The 20270-nt window shown below is 42.8% G+C and overlaps 2 protein-coding genes across 3 annotated transcripts in view; one reads left to right on the top strand and one right to left on the bottom strand.

The window, feature by feature from the left end:
- Positions 1-20270, bottom strand: part of LOC128329000 (keratin, type I cytoskeletal 17-like) — a 213631-nt gene that overhangs the window by 57259 nt on the left and 136102 nt on the right. The gene's annotated exons all lie outside the window — the stretch shown is intronic.
- On the top strand, positions 592-16007 carry LOC128329002 (gastrin/cholecystokinin-like peptide). 2 transcript variants are annotated; one of them, XM_053259358.1, is made up of 3 exons: positions 592-740; positions 14512-14747; positions 15760-16007. In XM_053259358.1, exons 2-3 carry the CDS (start codon positions 14519-14521, stop codon positions 15864-15866), a joined length of 336 nt encoding a protein of 111 aa, XP_053115333.1. In that variant the 5' UTR covers positions 592-740; positions 14512-14518; the 3' UTR covers positions 15867-16007. The 2 variants fall into 2 exon arrangements, with proteins under 2 accessions (XP_053115333.1, XP_053115334.1); XM_053259359.1 differs by lacking the exon at positions 592-740 and adding an exon at positions 12225-12329.

Here is a 20270-nt window from a genome sequence, read left to right as displayed (position 1 = left end):
AACCGTTGAAAGAATTTGGTTTTCTTAAAAGGGCAGCATAAGGAATGTTTTAACAGATTTTCACCAAAGTGCTCAATTTGGGGAGGGAAAGTGGCGGGGGGGGGGTCAATTGTGCTTCAGACTTCAATTTTTTTTAACCAGACTTGGGTTTCCTTCATCTTCAAATTTTAAACATCCACAAGGTGGTGTTATTTTCAAGACTGTCACCTTTTATTTGCCACAAGAAGGAATCTTTTTATTTGCCACCAGAGGGAATCAGTCAGTGGCTGACGTTCTGATTAACGCTGCACTTGCACAAAGTTGTTGCACTAGCTAGTTGTGCTAAGTCTGGAATTTGCATTCCAGACAGACTCGTGTTGTGCTAGCACAAATGTTTGTGTTAGTGCAACATGGTTGTGATATGCCTCATATCTTTTGCAGGAAACTTCTGCTCAAGAGTGCAGTCTTAAGAATCCCAGTGATTTTTGTGCAGCTATGCTATCTTGCACAAACTTTTTGTTTGTTATGCAAGCGCAGCATTAGGATATTAGCCAACGTCACTAGCAGTGAAATTGTATCTATGAGCGAGCAAGAGTCTTTCCAAGGTGCCAACAGCATTAATATTGTGCTTCTCTCTGCCCTCATTTGTCTTCTCACGGGGTCTCGTATGCAGGTTTGAGGCATTATGTCTTTTAAAATGTGCAGGAATAGAAGTAAGTTTTAGAGAAAGCTTTTAAATGTTCCATCTTTGGATATATCAGGTAGGTTCTTTAGTTTTTATAATTTTCAGTTTTTAGCTTTTAAAATAACTTTTAATTTGAACTTGATACTGATTGTGGTTTTTATTATTTGTTTGTTTGTTTGTTCAATTTTAGACCGCCCTTACAAAATAGCTCAGGGCGGTTCATGTATATTATTGTGTCTATTTTATTGTTGTGAGCCGCCCTGAGCAGTAGTGTACTGGAGGGGCAGGGTATAAATATTTTAAATAAAATAAATGAAGTGATGTACAGATATAAGTTTATTCGGTCATTGACCAGCAAACATTTACAATAAACCAGTACGTATTTTACAAATTATATAACAAAACCTGGCCATAACAGAGATAATATCAGTGTCCACATTAGTTAAAAGATAGTTTAAATAAAATTCATCAGACCGGCCAGGCAAATTATCTAACATAGGAGATATAAGTCTTAAACGGGGTTCACTATAAAAATCACAATAAAGAATAACATGCAAGGTGGATTCTATAACCCCTTTGCCACATGGGCAAAGTCGTAAAAATAGCAGAACTCCCTTAAACCTGCCATCCAATACTGCTGTAGGAAGAACATTTAAACGCGCTAAAGTGAGGGCTCGTCTAAATTTAAGGACAAGCACCACATCAAAGTACTTAGCTGGGTTAAGATTAATAGCTTGACTCCCTAAGTATAAACCCTGCTTGAGCCATGCACCTTCTTGTTGAACTTCTATATCCAGGGCACGTTGCTTAACTAACTTCCTGGCTTGCTCAATTCCTACAGTATGCAAATCCTCTATGCAGAGGCCAAAAAAAGAAAATTTACTCAACACAGCTCATTTCCAGCTCAAATTAAAACCATCATTCATAGCCAAAGAGGCTAAACCCGCCTGTCCAAAACTCAGTTTTAACCAAAATCGAAAAATACAGCACCAGTATAAGGATTCCAACCTAATAAGCCCAACTTCTCTTCTGATGACAGCATTCGGAGCACAACACAGTACTTGCGAAATGCATCTAATAAATTTAGTCTGGATAGCCTCCAGTAGGGCAAAATTACTTGCAGGTCCCAGTTGGGCTCCATATAAGAGCAAAGGCAGTACTTTGGCTGTATAAAGTCTCACTGTCACAAGTATAAAAGCAGCACCATGTGTAAAATGATAAGATTTGATCTTATTTACAACCAATTGAGCAGACTGCCTGATGGAGTTAAAATGGGCATTTCTAGAGCCAACAGAGTGAAACGTAATTCCTAGATATTTAAAGGAATTAACCTGCTCAATCTTGTGTCCTTGTATGGACCAATTATAACGCCTAGCTCGCTTGGCGAACACTAAGACTTTAGTCTTACTATAGTTTATTTCAATAGACTCTTGGTTACAAAACGATGAGAACAGTCTTAGGGCACGCTTAAGGCCTACAGGTGCCTGCAACATAATAGCCATGTCATCCGCATATAATAATATGGAGACGTGCCTATCGGCTAACTTTGGTGGATGAATACAAAAGGTGGATAAACAAGGAACCAGAGAATTAACATAGATGTTGAACAAAGTAGGAGCAAGTATACAGCCCTGACGTACTCCTCTAAAAGTTGAATTTTCCGATGTTAACTGTCCAGTTGGGCCATAACGAACTTTCTAACAAGTATGCTTATGCAGACTAACAATAAATTTGAGTAATCTTTTATCTATTCCAAGAACTTCCAGTTTAGACCACAGTCTCTCTCTAGAAACCGAATCAAATGCAGCGTTAAGATCAATGAATGCTACATATAGTGCTGAACCTGGGAACCTAGAATACTTCTCTGCCAGAAATTGAAGGGTAAAAGCATGTTCCGTGGTGGAACGACCCTCCCGAAAGCCTGCCTGCTCGATAGCTAAAATGTTATTTGCCTCGATCCAGTCTAGAAGTTTTATCAAAAGATGCCTCGCGTAAATTTTACTAATAATATTAAGTAAGCGAATGGGACGATAGTTGGCTGGGTCCTCATGCCTACCTTTTTTAAAAAGAGGAATTGTTATAGCAAGGCCCCAATCGCTGGGTATGTTAGCAGTTGTATCTATATAGGTAAATAGCGAGGCTAAAACGGGAACCCACCAATCAAGATTTGCTCTGATAGCCCTAATAGAAATGTTATCACTACCAGGGGCTTTGCCATTACTAAATTTCTGAATAAGTTTTTCAATCTCTGAAAAGGAGACTGGGTTCCACCTAAGAGTATCTCCACTTGGTTGCTCAGCATTATAAACCATATCAGCCTTACTATAAAGCTTTAGGAAATGTTGTTCCCAAACCTGAGCTGGAATCACAGAAGCTGGAAGTGTAGGTGTTTTTGACAGAGCGGGTGAAACAAGCCTCCAAAACTTAGACCGATTGTTAGACCTAGCGGCCTCAATTAAATTAAGCTGGTTTTTATTAACGGCTTGTGCCTTCTTCTCCCTAAGCAACCTCTTATAGGCGGATTTCATCGAGAGTGCCCTTTGCCTATTTTCCAAAGAGGGTGCTGTTCTATAAGTTTAAAAAGCCCTAAGTGTGTTATTTTTGGCAATGCGCAACAATCCCAATCAAACCAGGAATGAGAAAAGGACTTGGCGTGATTTGGATTTTTACTTGGATATACTGAGGTGACAAAAACTGGGCACAACAGTGCTAAGACTGAAGAAAAATGATCTAACATTAAACACCTCTGGGAGCCAATAGATCCTATTATAATTGCTTCCCGTAAACTACACACCTCTGCTGACCCAAGCACATTAGCAACTCGTGTGCCAAGTTCCTCAGACCACCTCAATCTTTGGTGACTTGTGTTCCAAAATTCTCCTACCACCGGTCCAGCTGCACCTCTTCAGCCAACACCCAACCAAAACTTCAAAAGCATCGGGTGATGGTCGCTTTCAAGTCTGGGGATAATCTGGAAATTCAAAACCCTGAACAACATACTGGAGGAAATGGCAACATAATGTGTATATTCCGCCAGAAAATCTGAAGGAACTGAGCCATTAAGCAGCCATAAACCCTCCTTCATGGCCAGTAGCAAGAGATTAAATCCCTGAAAATCACACCTAGTGTCTTTTGATTGTATAACCAAAAGCGAAAAAGGAGTTGGGGGGAGAAGTGGAAAATGATGATATTTCCCAAAAGTAGTCCTGGACTCATTCGCGCATTAAAATCCCCCACCAAAATCAGATGAATAAGACTAAAAGTGGTTTGAATATCTGCAATAAATTTCTCCAACTTGGTCCACGAGCTCTCTTTATAAGAATGAGAGCTAGCTGGAGGAACATAAACATTCCTCAGTGTGTGAGGAATATAATGTGATTGTAAGCATTTTTACTCATCAGCAGGTCTCTCTATGTTCAATGGAGTTTCCTCCTCATGAATGCTTTTACGATCACAGGTTTAGCATGAAAGTATGCACAGGAGTCCATTTAGTCCTAGGTACCTTTCATTTTTAAAGTATGTATTGGAAAATGCATTAACACAGTGGTTCTTTCCCAACCTGGGGGCCTCCAGATGTTGCTGAACTACAACTCCCATCATCCCCAGTGTTACAGTGCAATTATTTGAACACACGAGGGTGCTCTTTGCATACTATTTGTATTGCATTTCTACTTCAAGGAATATTTGTGCCCATGCTGAGCATGAAGCCTAGTATAGGCCATTGTTTCTAAAGCTGTCGGCTAGAGGTCAGTCACTAATGTTTCTTTGTGGTCCCTGACACCATGATTAAAATGAGAGAGGGGAATGCTGTAAAAGTGCCTTCTAAGAAGTTTCTACGACATGCTGAAAAAACACACTTCTTTAAAATTTATACTGAAAAACAGATTGCCTTTGCAAGTATAGATCCCTGTCATGGAAACTCCAAAGAATAGAAGAGGATGAATGGCTCCAAGTGGGAAGAAGTGGGTTCAAGAGTGGGAAATAATTAGGGAAAGAACCTTTCAAGCACCCTTCCACAGGGGCAGGAAAAAAAGTCAAACGTCTCCACAAAAAGCAAGCAAGCAAGCAAGCAAGCAAAGGAGAACTGTGGTCCCACCCACTCCCTCCTTCCACAGCAGGAAGAGAGCTGGTCTTGTGGTAGCAAGCATGACTTGTCCCCTTAAGCTAAGCAGGGTCCTCCCTGGTTGCATACAAAAGGGAGACTAGAAGTGTGAGCACTGCAAGATATTCCCCTCAGGGAATGGAGCCACTCTGGGAAGAGCATCTAGGCTCAAAGTTCCTTCCCTGGCTTCTCCAAGATAGGGCTGAGAGAGTTTCCTGCCTGCAACCTTGGAGAAACCACTGCCAGTCTGTGAAGACAATACTGAGCTAGATGAACCTATGGTCTGACTCAGTATAAGGCAGCTTCCTATGTCCTCAGAATTTAGAAACCACTGGCCTAGGAAAATAGCTGCCGTGTACAGATTTTGCTCTTTGTTTTTTAATATATTTGTGTCTGAGGAAACATCTTCATATTATTTTCATGGTTGAGGCTCTTTGACTTTAATATCTGTATGCACGACACAAAGATATTCTATACATGCTGCTTTCCCTCTCAGTGGCACATACAATAGACTCAATGGGAAAATCAGGTTCGATTTTAGAGTTATGGTAGAATACACTACATTGAAAAGCTTCCATAGTTGCATTTCTGCCTTTTCTACAGCCTTGGTCAGGGTGGGGGGAAAGGTGGCAGCCCTACTCCATATACTTCAGAGAATGTATATTTAATCAGAGAAGGTGTCCAAGTGTAAAGTAATAAGTCAAGAGCAATAAAACAGTCAGTGGGGAAAAAACTGTCTTTCCTTCTTTGGTCATCCAGTAATGGTAGAATAAACTGTTTGTTTTCCTGTCAGAAATGCGAAGTGGTTGCTTTCCCATTAACCTGCCCATTTCCCTTGCTATTGACATCACCATTACTCCCAAGTAAGAGTTTGTTGAAAGAGTAGCTCTGTGGGCTGATGCACATCCTAAAGGATGGTGGGAGGGCCATGTGTGGGGGAAACATGAACGTTGTTCAAGAAATATGTGAGCCTTTGCAATGGCTTCAGGGCCAAAGGATGCCAAGAAGCCCCCCTGCTGCATTTGCCAGTCAGAGATAAAAGTCCATGAAAGAGGAAAGTGGGATGGGAGTGGTCATGGGTCCTGCCAGCAATCTACTTTGCGGGATGGGTAAGGAGGCTTGGTACGCATTGTCATCTCACAGCAGCCTTCTAAAAAAACTAGTTGCTGACCAGGGGCCTAGAGACACCAGCTGACTGATGCGCAAGGGTCGGTCTTGCAACATTGCTGGGGAGAATGCCAGTTGTGGCAAATGGGAGAAACTACAATAATGATGCAACTGGCATTTCCCCCAGATGTGCCGCTGCTTCCACATCCACAGCAGCAGTGCCCTCCTGTCACCTTGTGCATCACGTCAGCCACTGCAAGTGTGAAGGATGTCTCTTTCTTCCATCCATGTTGAAGCCCTTTGGATAGGGTATTCAGAGGGAGGCCTGCCTTTGTGAAGCTAGTTTTGGTGTGGTAAGGAGAGGAAGAAATTGGAGCAACTTTTCGTAGCTCCAGTATCAGGAAAGGAGCGACTGGTCTTTTTCTTCAGTAAAAGCAGAAGGAAAACATTAAAAGGCCTGTTTGTAAGTGCAGAGTAGTGATTACAATCCATATTCTTAACTAGGAGGCCAGATGCATAATTGTAGGTTAGTTTAGGGGATAAAGTGTGGTCTTATAAACCTTCCTTCCGAGGTCGGTAAAATGAGTACCCAGAATGTTGGGGGCAATATGCTAAAATCATTGTAAACCGCTTAGAGAGCTTCGGCTATAGAGCGGTATATAAATGTAAGTGCTATTGCTATTATAAACACTTCTAAAGTTAGGACCTTTTATTTAAGAGAACTATCAAATATAATCAGTGGTCTCTGAATGTGATATTTATTTGCAAGGGACCATTTAGAGACTGGCATTTGTTCAATACATTGTGTTATTCCAACATTCACCATAGATCACCCTTCAGGTTAATTGTATCCCAGTTCTTCAGTTGTTCTGCAGGCGAATCATATTCCCCATTCCTCCTGCCCCGCTCCGCCTACATGCACCTTTTTCAGTTAGGGAGGATAAAGGCCTAGCCACAAAACCTACAGATTATATATTTTGCTTTATTAACTTGTAAAAATAGATTTACAAATATTTAAAAATTGATAGTTCCTATCCAGAAGATTACAATCAAAGAAGATACATGATCACAAGAACATGTCCCAAGAAATGGAAGACATCATGCAACAAATCAGACATGTCTTTCAAAGCTTTGTTAAGATTATACTTGAGGGAGCAAAACAAATGTTCATGGAGAGCATTCTAGGGATAAGTGGCAACTGAGGAAAATGCATGCATTTAGGAGATGGAGGTAGAGTTCTTGGGCTTAAAGATTGGTGGCAGGGGAGTGAAAAGGATGAGGCAGACACAGCAAAAGAAGAGGATAGGTAGGAAGGAAGAAATAAGAGAGTGGAGATACTTAAAGGTAAGTAGGAGCAGCTTGAAATGAACATGCTAGGGCTGATCAGCATCTGCCCTCCAGCTGTTTTTTGGACTACCATAATCCCCAGCCACAGTGGCCCATAGCCAGGGATTATGGGAGTTGTAGGCCAATATTTTCAGGAGGGCCCAAGCTGAGCAGCCCTGTGCTAGAGGAAGAGGTGAGTTGAACTTCATGTCTTGATTATGTAGATGGGTAAGACAAAAGTTGGTGATATGGCAATGCAAGTATCAAAGGAAAGGATGTTATTACCAGGGAGGTAACTAGTGCCAGTCTGAGCACTGAAGTTAGACCACTTCCCAAGTGGTCTTGAGGAAGGGCTGTAACCCAGTAGAAGAGCATCTGCTTTGCATGCTGCAGGTCCCAGGCACTATCCCTGGCATCCCTGGTAGGGACAGGTTGGGAAAGACCCCTGCCTGAAATCCCAGAGAGCCACTGTCAGTCATGGTACATAATACTGAGCAAGATGGACCAATGGTGTATCTTGATATAAGGCAGCTTCCCATGTAAACTTTTTATCCCCCAATCGGCCTGATCCTAAGCATATTTACTTGAAATTAAGTCCCACTGAGTTCAATGGGATAGATTTCCTAGAAAGCACTTAAGATTGCAGCCATTGGCTCACTTTTGAGAAAGGGTGCAACTGCATTACACCAAGCAGCAGCAATTTAGGGTGCCAAGACTGCTTAGTGAAGACAATCACCTCCAAACTACCAAGAGGAAGTGCAAACAGTGTGATTAGAGTAGTAAGATGGAGGATGTTTTCCCACTCTTTTCATGCACAAATACATGATTCTGAACAAGGTTGGTCATTGCGAGTATGAAATGGTTACTCCAGATCAAGTAATTCTCAAAACCAAAGTGCAGTAATACATTTTATTTTTCCAAACTTTTATCTGCTTCTGAGGCAAAAGAGAGAGGGGGGTGGGATCTATTTGTGATTATTGGGAAAGGTATTGAGTTTGACTTACAGTTGATAATTCTAATACATCCCATTCCAGTCTCACAAAACTGACCTTCATTCTCGAAACTGCCTCTTTCTTTGCCATGTCCTTGATTTTTATCATGTGTGGCAACTAGCTGATGGACTACAATTATCTCATTGCAAGCTTTTCTAACCTTGGGTAGAGGACACAATAAGCCAAAAATATACCTTGTGTCATTTATGTTCTTGTTCAATTCATCCATACAATAGATATTCCTACAGAATGGTTGGTATAGCTCATTATGCTTTGTGTTCCATTGTCCTTTATCTTAAAGTCCAGGAGGTCTGGTTCAACTAACAGAAGACCCAGTCTACACGCAGCCACTCTTAACAGAGAGACCTGGAAAGCATTGCCTCAGAAAGAGATGCATTGCCCTAGGGCAGGCCTGCTCAACGTAGGCCTCCCAGCTGTTTTGGCACTACAGCTCCCATAATCCCTAGCCCAGTGGCCAATAGCCAGGGATCATGGGAGTTGTAGGCCAACATCTGCAGGAGGGCCAAAGCAGCCCTGCCCTAGGGTAAGATCTCATTCACTTGAGAATGGCTAATTTATTATCACTGAATGATTTGCTCTGTTCCCTCTCTTGCCCATATTAATTCAAGATGCAGAATCAAATGAAAGCTTCCAGCACACTGTGTGATGTACACAGCTGAACTTTTGACCATAGAGTTCCAGTCTATGAATGCCCCAGGATGCCCAGTTTCTTAGAGCCATTTTCAACACGACAATAAGAACAGAAAGCACAAAGATCAGTTCCAAAGATACCTTTTGTAAGAGATGGAGAAGTGTGCTGTACAGCAAGCAGAAATAAATTGCAAACCCACACATAGTATTGCTGCATCTAAAATGGCTTAATGTTACACTAAATATTATGTATCCAAAGCATTTTCTATTGAATGGGCAGCCTCCCAGAACTTCAAGATATCTCTGTATTCCATGAGGCTACTGTCTTGGAATAGTTTCATGAGCATTAATTACACCAGATACTTGAAACTTCTACTTTCATGTGTTACTGGCATTAAAAGATGAGTGTTTGAGGACAGCAGCAATCTGGGGAGGCTCAGCCCAGCATGCTATTTAAGGAAACCTGGCCGGGAATAAGAGAAGGCAATGAAACAAGAATTTGTTGTATTGCATGACAGCTGTGAGGCCCATTTCCGCTTTCTTAATGGCTCTTGTGGCAGCAGGTAGACACTATGATGACCTATCTATCTATCTTTATCTCAGTGAAATATTTTGCAAAGGATGGAGAAATGGAAGTGGTGACGACAACAGGAAAATGATCAAAGAAGTCCATCTGAATGACAATGTAATCTCAATCAGAGAATGCTTGTGACCACATGACTTCAAAAGAGCTTTTAGCTGAATTTTTAATTGATGCAGAAGAATATAGACACGTAAAAGTATTTAAAAATCAATCAATTTCATATTATAAAAATACAATAGATAATTTCCATCAAATACTAGAAAACAATGTGTATGGGTGAATATTATCTTCTATATTCATGTTTTATTTATAAGCTGCTTCTTCCCATTTCAAAGATAACTTTGGTAATATAAAAGTTATCTTTATCCTCTGCTCTTGCATTTTTATAATAGGTGAGCTTAATGATAAGCATCACCCTCCAAATATAGTGTAACCCACCCATTTGACGGAGTGGTTGGATTTCCACCCCCCATGAGGCTTTACCTATACATAATCTAACCACCATCAAAAATTAAGTAATTAATTCAAGGTCATCTTTCAAAACTTATTTCCATCTATATCCAAACAAAACCATTCTTGGGTTATTTGTTAGTTCATACCTTATGTTATTACCAAATATTTATCTTTCCAGTAGTTTAAGATGGGCAGGATCCAGACTAAGGGTGGGTTTGCACGATTGCTATCAAGACAGTGTGAAGCCGACAACCACCGGTTTTCTTACCAGGTCACTGGAATTCTCTGCCAATCTTCAAATCTCAGTTATGGAAATCTCAGTTACAGAAGTTGGGCAACTCTCAATGGAATCTTGGGAAGTAAAGCATGGGAACAGGCAGTTGGAGGCCTCACGCATGCCCACTGGGAGCATATGCTCATCAGGAACCAGATTTAGTGGTTCCTGGTTTAGTGATTTGTCAGCGATCATGTGAACCTGCCCTAAGTAAGTCATGGCTAAGCACCATTGAAATAAATGAGAAATGTAGTCTTGACTACCTTATGTCCTATTAATTTCAATAGGATTTTGTCTGGATCCTGCCCAACTAGAGGTAAAGGTAAAATGTGCCATTGAGTCGGTGTCGACTCCTGGCGACCACAGAACCCTGTGGTTGTCTTTGGTAGAATACAGGAGGAGTTTAGACTATCCACAAGTAAGTGCACTTGCACATCAAATGTTTATGTGTCAGCCATCTTGAATTGGGGTCTATGACATTGTCACAATCTTCGCCATTGGGGTGTCCCTATGTGTCCTTACAGCTGTAGCAAATTTGGTTCAAATCGGTTAAGCGGTTCACAAGTTAGCTCACTTGTACCTCAAACGTTTATGGTTCCACCATCTTTCTTTTTAAAAAAAATTTATATCTCATTATTCCTCCAAGGAGCCCAGAGTGGTGTGCAAGGTTATGTTTACCCTCACAACAACCCTGTGAGGTAGGTTAGGCTGAGAGATACATGACTGGCCAAGAGTCACCCAATGAGTTTCATGGCTGAATGGGGATTTGAACTCGGGTCTCCCCAGTCCTAGTCCAGTGCTCTAACCACTACACCATGATGGGCTCTCAATCAGGGTGGATGGCATCATCACAAACTACACCACTGAGGGGTCCCTGTGTGTCACTCACTACAATTGTACCTAATTTAGTTCAAATCAGTTAGACAGTCCAGAAGTTAGCCCACTTGCACCTCAAACATTCACACGTCCACCATCCTGGATTGAGGTAGATGACATCATCACAAACAATGCCACTGAGGTGTCCCTATGTGACCCTACATCCGCAGCAAATTTGGTTCAAATCGGTTAAGCGGTTCACAAATTAGCACACTTGTGCCTCAAAAGTTTATGTGTCCACCATCTTGAATTGGTGTGGATGACATCATCACAAACTACGCCTTTGAGGTGTCCCTGTGTGTCACTCACTGCAACTGTACCTAATTTGCTTTAAATTGGTTAGACAGTCCACAAATTAGCCCGCTTGCACCTCAGATGTTCATATGGCTGCCATCTTGAACTGGAGTGGATGACATCATCACACACCATGCCATTAGGGCATCCCTAAGTGTTCCTACAGCTGTAGCAAATTTGGTTCAAAACGGTTACACGGTTCACAAGTTAGCCCACTTGCGCCTCAAAAGTTTACGTGTCTGCCATCTTGGATTGGGGTGGATGACATCATCACAAACTACGCCGTTGAGGTCTCTGTGTGTCCCTACAACTGTACCTGATTTGGTTCATATTGGTTCAGGCGTTGTGAAGTTGATGGGGTGAGGGTGGGGACACATGGACACACACACAGAATTCCAGGTGACCCTAACCCTTCATCCTATTTGTGACTAAACTGATTAGATTTAGCTGTTCTAGGAGCCTTTCTTTCTCAAACAAGTTTCAATAGAATTTGCCAAATTATAATTTTGACCATTGATTTGTCTGACAGTCCAAAATACAAAAACATATCTGGGAAATTATCTGCCAGCAGTTTCCCATTACAGTTGTTCTGAATACTGCATTTATGCTCCCTGATGTGTTTCTTAAGGCTTATGCTTGTCTTCCCTATATATAATTGTTTGCAAGGGCATTCAGTGGCATAAACATTAGAAATGTTACATTAGGTAAAGCATCAAAGATTATATTTCTCATTATCAACAGGATATGAACACAGGTTTTTACACATGTTTACTTACAGTAAATACAATTCTCTCAGTGTAAGTGTCCCTGTGTGGAACCTACCCAGGTAACATAGGTAACTGGCATAAGAAAGTTAGATCTGAAGTAAAGTGTGGGAGGAGCCCTTCCTAAAGGAGGGTGGAGCAAACCCATCTTTTAAAAGGTATCTTGCTGTGTTGGGAAGAACAGAGAAGAGAGAATCCTGTTGTGACTGGAGCAGACTAGCTTTGGTGGAGGAGTCCAACAAGGTAAGAGGAAAGAACTCTTGTGTGAGGATGTGGGGAAACCACCTGAGAAAATCCTCTGGTGTTTCTTCTTGGGAGTAATCCTTAAATTCTCTTTTGAATTTTGCCTTGGATAAATGTTGGTTTCAGTTTCACTGAAGGATCTCTGGGACCACAAGCTTTTTTCTTGTCTGCCTTCTTTAGGACTTTCTTATTCCATCCCTTTTAATTTACTCCCATTTCTCCCCATAGATGTGCTTGTTCATTGTAAGGTCATGTTGTTTTTTGAAATGGGATTTAAAACTCCTTTCTGCCATTTGGGGCTTAAGAAGATACACTGCTCTCCAGAACACTCAAGGGAAATCCAAATTCTCTATGCCCTCGTGACCTAGTGGTGCCCACCTGCATAGTCACCCTCATTCTCCTTGCTTAGCACCCAAATGTTCCTTTCTTTAAAAACTCACAAAACGTATGTGTCCTTATTGTGCATTTCTAAATGCTACTACCTACAAAGAAATATTGGTGATTCGTGTGTTTTAATCTCATGTCCTCCTCTGGTCACAGGACTTATGGCAGTTTGCAAACTTTTTTAAAATGAGGAAGAGGAGTGTGTGTGTGTCTTGAAAGGGCTCTGAATGGAAGCAGAGTAGAAAACATAAGAAGCTGTCTTATACCGAGTCAGACCATTGGTCCATTTAGCTCTGTATTGTCTATATTGACTGGCAGCAGCTTTCCAAGGTTACATGCAGGAGTCTCTCCCAGCCCTACCTGGAGATGCCAGGGAGGGAATTTGGAAACTTCTGCATGCAGATGCTCTTCCCAGAACAGCCTTGTCCCCTAAGGGGGATACATTACAGTGCTCTCATTAGTCTCCCATCCAAAGGGGCCCAAGAATTGGAAAAGAGGGAGCAACAGAAAAGAGAACAATAAACATATAGGATGAGTATAAAGATAGTACACGTCCTCTTAGGTTCCCTCATTCTCTTGGGGATTTATGGATTACTTTTTCAGGACTCTCCTTACCCCACTGTTATAGATATATAGATATATACATACACATTGATTGATTGATTCAGTGCTGTCGGTGTCGACTCCTAGTAACCACATAGATAGATTTTCTCCAGGATGATCTGTCTTCAACTTGGCCTTTAAGGTCTCTCAGTGGTGCATTCACTGCTGTCATAATTGAGTCCATCCGCCTTGCTGCTGGCCGTCCTCTTCTTCTCTTTCCTTCAACTTTCCCCAGCATTATGGACTTCTCAAGGGAGCTGGATCTTTGCATAATATGATAGTTTGAGTGTAGTCATTTGTGCCTCACGTGAAAATTCTGGATTGATTTGTTCTATGATCCATTTGTTTGTTTTCCTGGCTGTCCATGGTATCCTCAAAAGTCTTCTCCAGCACCAAAGTTCAAAAGCATCAATGCTTTTTCTATCTTGCTTCTTCAAAGTCCAGCTTTCGCATCCATAGAGTGTCACGGGAAAAACCATAGTCCGAACGATTCTAATCTTTGTAGCTATAGATACGTCACAGCATCTAAATATCCTTTACACACCACATGTGTAATATGCATTAAATATGCTTAATACATACACATGCATGCATATATTTTTTAAAAGCCAACCTCACCCTCCAAGTAGGGTCTTCTATTTTACATACTCAAGTACTACTTCCATTAAGGCATTTAATTCTCTATCACAGGATGTTTAAATAACATTATATAGCTTTATTTTAAAAAGCACAAGACAGGCATGTTGCACAGGTCAACCAACAGCTGGGAACCACAATAGTTAAACAGAGCTACCGAGCTTGGAAATACCATACCTCCAAGCAGCAGATATGAAGGCAAAAAACAGGGGGAAATCATCTGTTAAATGGATCCCGTTTAACAAGTGCTGGTAGGCAGCTTGCTGGCTGCTGTTGAAGACAATGACACTGTACTAAATGGACCATTCTAAGAATCTCACTCAAACTTTAATTCATTGTGTCCCAACATATCATTTTTGCATTAGCAACACCCTCTCCACCTGCCTTGCCTGCGACACAAAACTGCATGCAAGAAAACCTTGTCATATATATGCAAATCAATCACTGTATTGGGTGGCTGATAAAAGAGGGTGTAGGGAAGGGTTGGTGTGTGTGTGTGGGGGGGGCTGCAATAAAATGCTGGATAAACCTTCAGATCTGCTTTTAACACCCCCTCCAGACCAACGATGCATTCCAAGGTGTTTGCTTGCCTGCTGCTGGCCACCCTCTTAGGCACCACCCTTACAAGATCCTACCAGCTGGATGGCAGGATAAGGAAGCAAGTGAAGGCTGCATTAGGACCAGACCGGATGCAGAGGAGTGGCAACGAAGTGCTCGTCCGGCGGGATTGGCCAGAAGGCCTTTCCCAGGCCCAGAAGAATTTGATCTCCCAGATCCTGCCGGGAATCTACCCAGGTACTAGAAATGCCAAGCACCCCCTTCCTACATTTTCCCTGTGTATAATGTGAATGAATCTGACAAAATCAGGGAGCTGGGAGTAATAGGGGCGATGTAGTCCAATCCCTCCACAACAGGTGGCTTCTCTAGTTTTCACATTCTAAATGTCAGCCCACTGGTCAGTGTGAGTCTTTAATGTCTGTCCTGTGACAGATTATCCTCCTATTAAAGAAAGTCCAGGTTTTTCAGTGCGGCTAAGGCTGGCCTCCCTGATGAAGCACTGTAGCCAGGGTCGCTCCAAAATCCTCCCAAGCTGGAGCTTGGATTAGGCTATATTACAGAAAAAGAGGATTGATTTATGCAATGCATAATTATAGAATGTATTCCATAAGGATGGTCACTATCTTAGATGGTTTCAATAGTTAATTTTATAATGGGTAATTCAATCAATAGCTGCCCTCCTTCTGCTTTTTAAAAATTGTTACATGAATATCCGTGCATTTTATCCATTTATTCCTCTTACCGATTTTGTGACTCTTTTTTTTTAAATATAAAGAATAAAATGCAAAACTGATCCAGAATGGGAGAGGTTTGTCTTGGTTAAAGGGTGGCTGGCTGGGAGAACAGCCAGCCAGCTGATCAGTACTTGCAGAGTTTTGGTTTCGCCTTCACAGCTCAGTTCTGAGGAGAAAGGCTAGGTATCAGTCAAACACAATGAGGGTACTTCCAAAGCATTTCCTCTGCCTTAAAAGATTACATAAGGCTTTTCCCCACGAAGAGAACACTTTCTCTCGCTAAGGCCAAACATAAATCTGCCACCTCATAATTTTTCTTCACCAGCCTGAATGCTAGAAAAATATTTACAAGCTTTGATTCTTGTGATTCAAAAGTTGCTTCTGGGTTAGAACCAGGTTGCTAGATGCCCCCTTAGTTCATCAGCAGAGAGTAAAAAGGGAAGGCAGGGGTGGTTCTAGCTAATCCATGACCTGCAATTACCTTCCAATTAACCACAGTGTCTGCTCCTTAACAGCAGAGTTTGCTGGCAAAGTGAGTCATCTGCAGACTGATAACACCCATTACCCTGCCTGGATGGACTTTGGACGCCGAAGCTCAGAAGATGTGAATGAAGATGCCTAAGTGATCACCTGGTGGCTCATGCCAGGCTGCAGACGGAGGAGGCACAGATGCGAAATTGTTATTTTATAAGTATTTTGTCCTCTTCCAGACCGGTTTCTCATGTATATTTGTGCAAATAAAAAGATGCCATTACTATCGCTATATGAGTGGTTCACAAACTATTGGGGGAGAGGGCAGGGTAAGACTTCTGGATTCTGTCATATCTTGCCATAATAAGGAGAAGAAGAGAAGTCAGGGAGGGGAGGATTCTGCCTCCACCGCCCCCCTTACCTGGCACTGGCACTTCTGCTCTTTCACCTCTTTATCTTCCCAAGCGCCTGAGTTTAAAAAGAAATTGGGGGACAGAGTGAAAGGTGTGGAGGAGAATCTCCTCTTAGCAGACACTCTGGCTTTCCTCTCCTCTACACTTGCTTTTCTGCTTTGTTCCCCTCTTCCTCTTTAAATCCAGGGAGTGTGGGAGTTGAAGGAGTGGCAGTGATGAAGAGGCAGGCAGAGGCAGCCAATGGCCTCTGCCCCACCCCCACCCATCTGCCACCTGAGGCAAGCTTACTTGTCCCATTCATTTCAATGAGCATACTCAGTGCTATTTTTCTGAAGCCGCTCCATTATTCGTTTTCAAAATTGTAGACTGCCCAAACTTCCATCTCTAGGCGGATTACAACAACATACAACAGATTAGAAATGAAAACCTTAAAACAATTTAAAACCACAGCCAAGCCAAAAAGCTTGGGTGAAAAATAAGCCTTTAGGGACTTTTAAAAAGTTGTGAGAGATGGGGAGCAGTGCTGGCTCAAGGGGTTGTGGCGCCCTTGGCCAATTTTGCTCTGGCACCCTCCTTCCCAAGAGCCTATTTGAAATCGCAGTGTGCACGCATGTGCTCTGATGCCATTATCAAGGTGCATGCGCACCTGTTGCAGGTTTCAGTAGGGGTCTTGCTCTTGCCGCGGCCAGAGGGGGAGAACTGGTTATTTTATTTCACAAGACAGCTTATTTTCCCACCGTGGCCGCAGCAAAAGCCAACACAGCAGCAGCAGGGAAAAGGTGGCAGTGGGGGCAGGTCCAGGAAATGGCATCACAGCAACTGTTACAGCATGGGGTGAGACTGCGTGGCTGCAAGCTAAAAATAGCTGCGTGGGGGGAGTGGGGCAGGCTACACACCTTAGAGGGAAAACAGCCCCTAAGCCTCTGGTGCCACTTTGGCCACCACCCTAAGCCAGCCCTGATGGGAAGGCTCTTCTTTCAGCAGGGGGGCCAGATGCGTAACTAGGGGAGAGGGGGCCCATGTCCATCCCTCTCTCTGGCGGCCCCCCAGAGTGAGGGAGATGATGAAGATAATAGGGAGGGATGGATCTGGAGGGCCCTCAGGAGCTGGGGGCCCATGTTCTTTGAACCCTTTCGTGCAATTACAGTTACGCCCCTGCAGGGGGTGCATTCCAGAGTCTAGGGACAGCAACAGAGAAGGTTAGGCTATGAGGGGAGGGGAGAGTATGCTGAGCTTCAGCATATATCCAGCCAATCAGGAGCAGAAGAGGAGGATCTTCCCCCTCCTCCCTCCCTTTCTGCATCAGACACATTGGCTACAAGCCAGACAGCCTCCGGTGGGGAACAAATAGTGAAGCTGCAGCGTGGGGAGGCAGGAGGCCTTTGAGTACCACCTGAGAGGCCTTCAATTACCCCTAGAGGTACTAGTACACCATGTTGAGAACTGCTGCTCTAACGTTTGCTGCCCAGTCCAATGCATGCTTATTCAAAGTTAGTCCCACTGAGTTCAGTGGCACTTACTACTAGGTAAGGGTGCATAGGATTGGAGCTCCTGCTCTCTAAAATTCTTGCCTCATTTTACTTCACAACACCCTGTAAGAGATGGTTGAAGTGACTTGCCCAAGGGCACCTATTGAACATCATGGTTAAATGGGGAACTAGGGATGTGGGCTGAAATGCTATTTGGCTGTACGAATCACGGGCACCTCCCTTTAAAACCGAGGGCATACACAGCTCTTTTAAAAGCAGAGGAGAGCATGTCCATACCTGCTCCTTCTCCACTCGCTGCCATCCTGGTGCTCCCCCCAGCTATGCCTGCGCACCGGCAGGGTGTCTCCCAGGTGCCCTGAATAGCGCCAGCACACACATGGCCTCTGCTCATGCGTGCAACTGCTTTTAAAGGAGCTGTGTATGCCCTCGGTTTTAAAGGGAAGTGCCCGTGATTCGGACAGCCGAATAGCATTTTGGCACATCCCTAACTTGAACCTGGGTTTCTTACATCCCAAACCTAACATCACCTACGTATAATCACACCTTGTTAGGCTAATCTGGAATAATTTTTCAGTGTTTTCATGTAATCCTGCCTCTCTGGCCCTCTAACCCCTGGGTTCCCAAATGCTGATGCAGTTGAAGAATAGTCACACTGAGCTTCCAACAGTCTAAATTGTGTATTTCAATAGCAGCCCAGGATCTACCTGTCGCTTGCCCTACACCACTGCGAAGAGGGGTCCTGCATCCAGCAGAATCGTGTAAGAAACTGATGAAGTGCTAAACAGACTTGTGAAGAACCAAGGACATTTGAGCATATGCGAGTGTTAACTATTTAAAAGGCGAACCCAAATCTTCCCCAAAGGCAAAATGGGGGCAGTGATTTACTAAGAACAGTTACCAGAAATTAGGAACTATTCCTGGTAAACCGGGAATGGGACCCTTCTAGTACTGTCTATGAGCAGCTCAGTGAGACCTAACCTGCCCTGGATTGGCTGCACATGTTCCAAACAATCAAGAACACAATTGCCCAGAGGCGTATCTAGGGAAAATAGCGCCTAGGGCAAGCAATGAAATTGCGCCTCCTATCTAAACATCTGACACCCATCTTTCAGATAACTTTACCATAATATCAGATGAAAAATATAAGTCAAGCACATTAATCTTTCAATATTTCAAAGACTATTTAGCAGTGGACATAGCCAGACCAAAAAATGCTGGAAAACTACAAATTTGGGTATGCTGGGGCTCATGAAATACCCAAATACTATGTGGAGGTGTACTTGGAAAACTAAACAGAAGTGCCTGTCTAATTCTCTATTATGCATTGTATTATCACTATTACACAAGCTTTTAAAATAAATGGAGAATTTGACTTTCCCCAGATACTCTGAAAATAATTAAAGGATATGCAGAGTAAACTGTGTCACTGCTTGAAATATATTCTAGACAGTTAAAATGAGAGAAAGAGAGCAAGAAACTCCCAGTGGGCCTTAATACTATGGATTTCACACTGATTCAAAGACAAACTCACCATTAACAGCCATATTATTAAGACATCACATTTAACTCACTTATCACAAGAAGCAAATGAATACAATCCTAGCTCATAAGGTTCAGCTCAGTATTCACAAACCCTGATTCTCTGTACATCATGCCAAACTAAACATGTGCACAGTGACTTATATTAATTTTTTTAAAAAAATACCTGTAGCCCCTTTGGGGGGCTTCTTAAAGGCTGTGGGGGGGGTCTGTAAAAGTTCCCCCTCTTCCTGCTGGCCTCTAGAGCCTCGCAGGGACCATCTGAGCATGTGTGGTGGCCATTTAAAAAAAATTTTTTTTAATGGCAGCTGAAAACAAAATGGCCACCGTGCATGATCAAATGGCCTCTGTGAGGCCTGGCATGGCCTAGGGCCTCACAGAGGCCATTTGAGCATGCGTGGTAGCCATTTTGTTTTCGGCAACCATTTTAAATTATTTTTTTAATTTTTAAAAATGGCGCACCCTTCAAGTGGCGCCCGGGGCACGTGCCCTGCCTGCCCTACCCTAGATATGCCCCTGCAATCGCCTGTATTTGTAGAAAAGGCTATCTGAGACATTTGAATGAGTACTCCTCTGTAAGGGAAGAATTGGGGTGTAGAAATTCTTTGCTGTAGCCAAGCACAGAAAGCAGTATTTGCAAGGAAAGCTGTTCTAAATTTAGGCTGGCAGACCAAAAACTGGAAACAATAAGGGATTGTTGAAATGTGTTCCGCAAGGCAATGATATTCAAGAAAGAGGAGACTAAACTAGGCAGCATACCTTAAATGAGGGGACAGCTGGCTGCTCTAAATCAAGCCCGGAACTGGAACTATGGTTTGCACCCAGACCATACAAACTCTCTTGGCTAGTTTTAAGGTTCACTTGTAAGATTCTGCCGCCTTTACTCTGCAGTGCTCTCTGACATATTTGCCTTAATTTTGATTCAGTCATCCAAATGACAAGATCTCGAGTCCAGGGCAAAGTAACGGCCACGTCTTTCAAATGGCTGTTGCAAAAAATCAAAGCTGCAATTCGCAGATGTTCTTTGGACTGGAGGCAGCCCAAGGAGAAGGTGAGAAGAAAGAGAGGCCTGGAGTATCTTGGCCCTTCAAATTCTTTGCAGATGTGGTTTTT

The sequence above is a fragment of the Hemicordylus capensis genome, chromosome 6 (genome assembly GCF_027244095.1).
Source record: "Hemicordylus capensis ecotype Gifberg chromosome 6, rHemCap1.1.pri, whole genome shotgun sequence".
Classification (NCBI taxonomy): domain Eukaryota; kingdom Metazoa; phylum Chordata; class Lepidosauria; order Squamata; family Cordylidae; genus Hemicordylus; species Hemicordylus capensis.
Note: the sequence above shows the minus strand (reverse complement) of the source record. Positions and strands in the feature narration are given on the sequence as shown.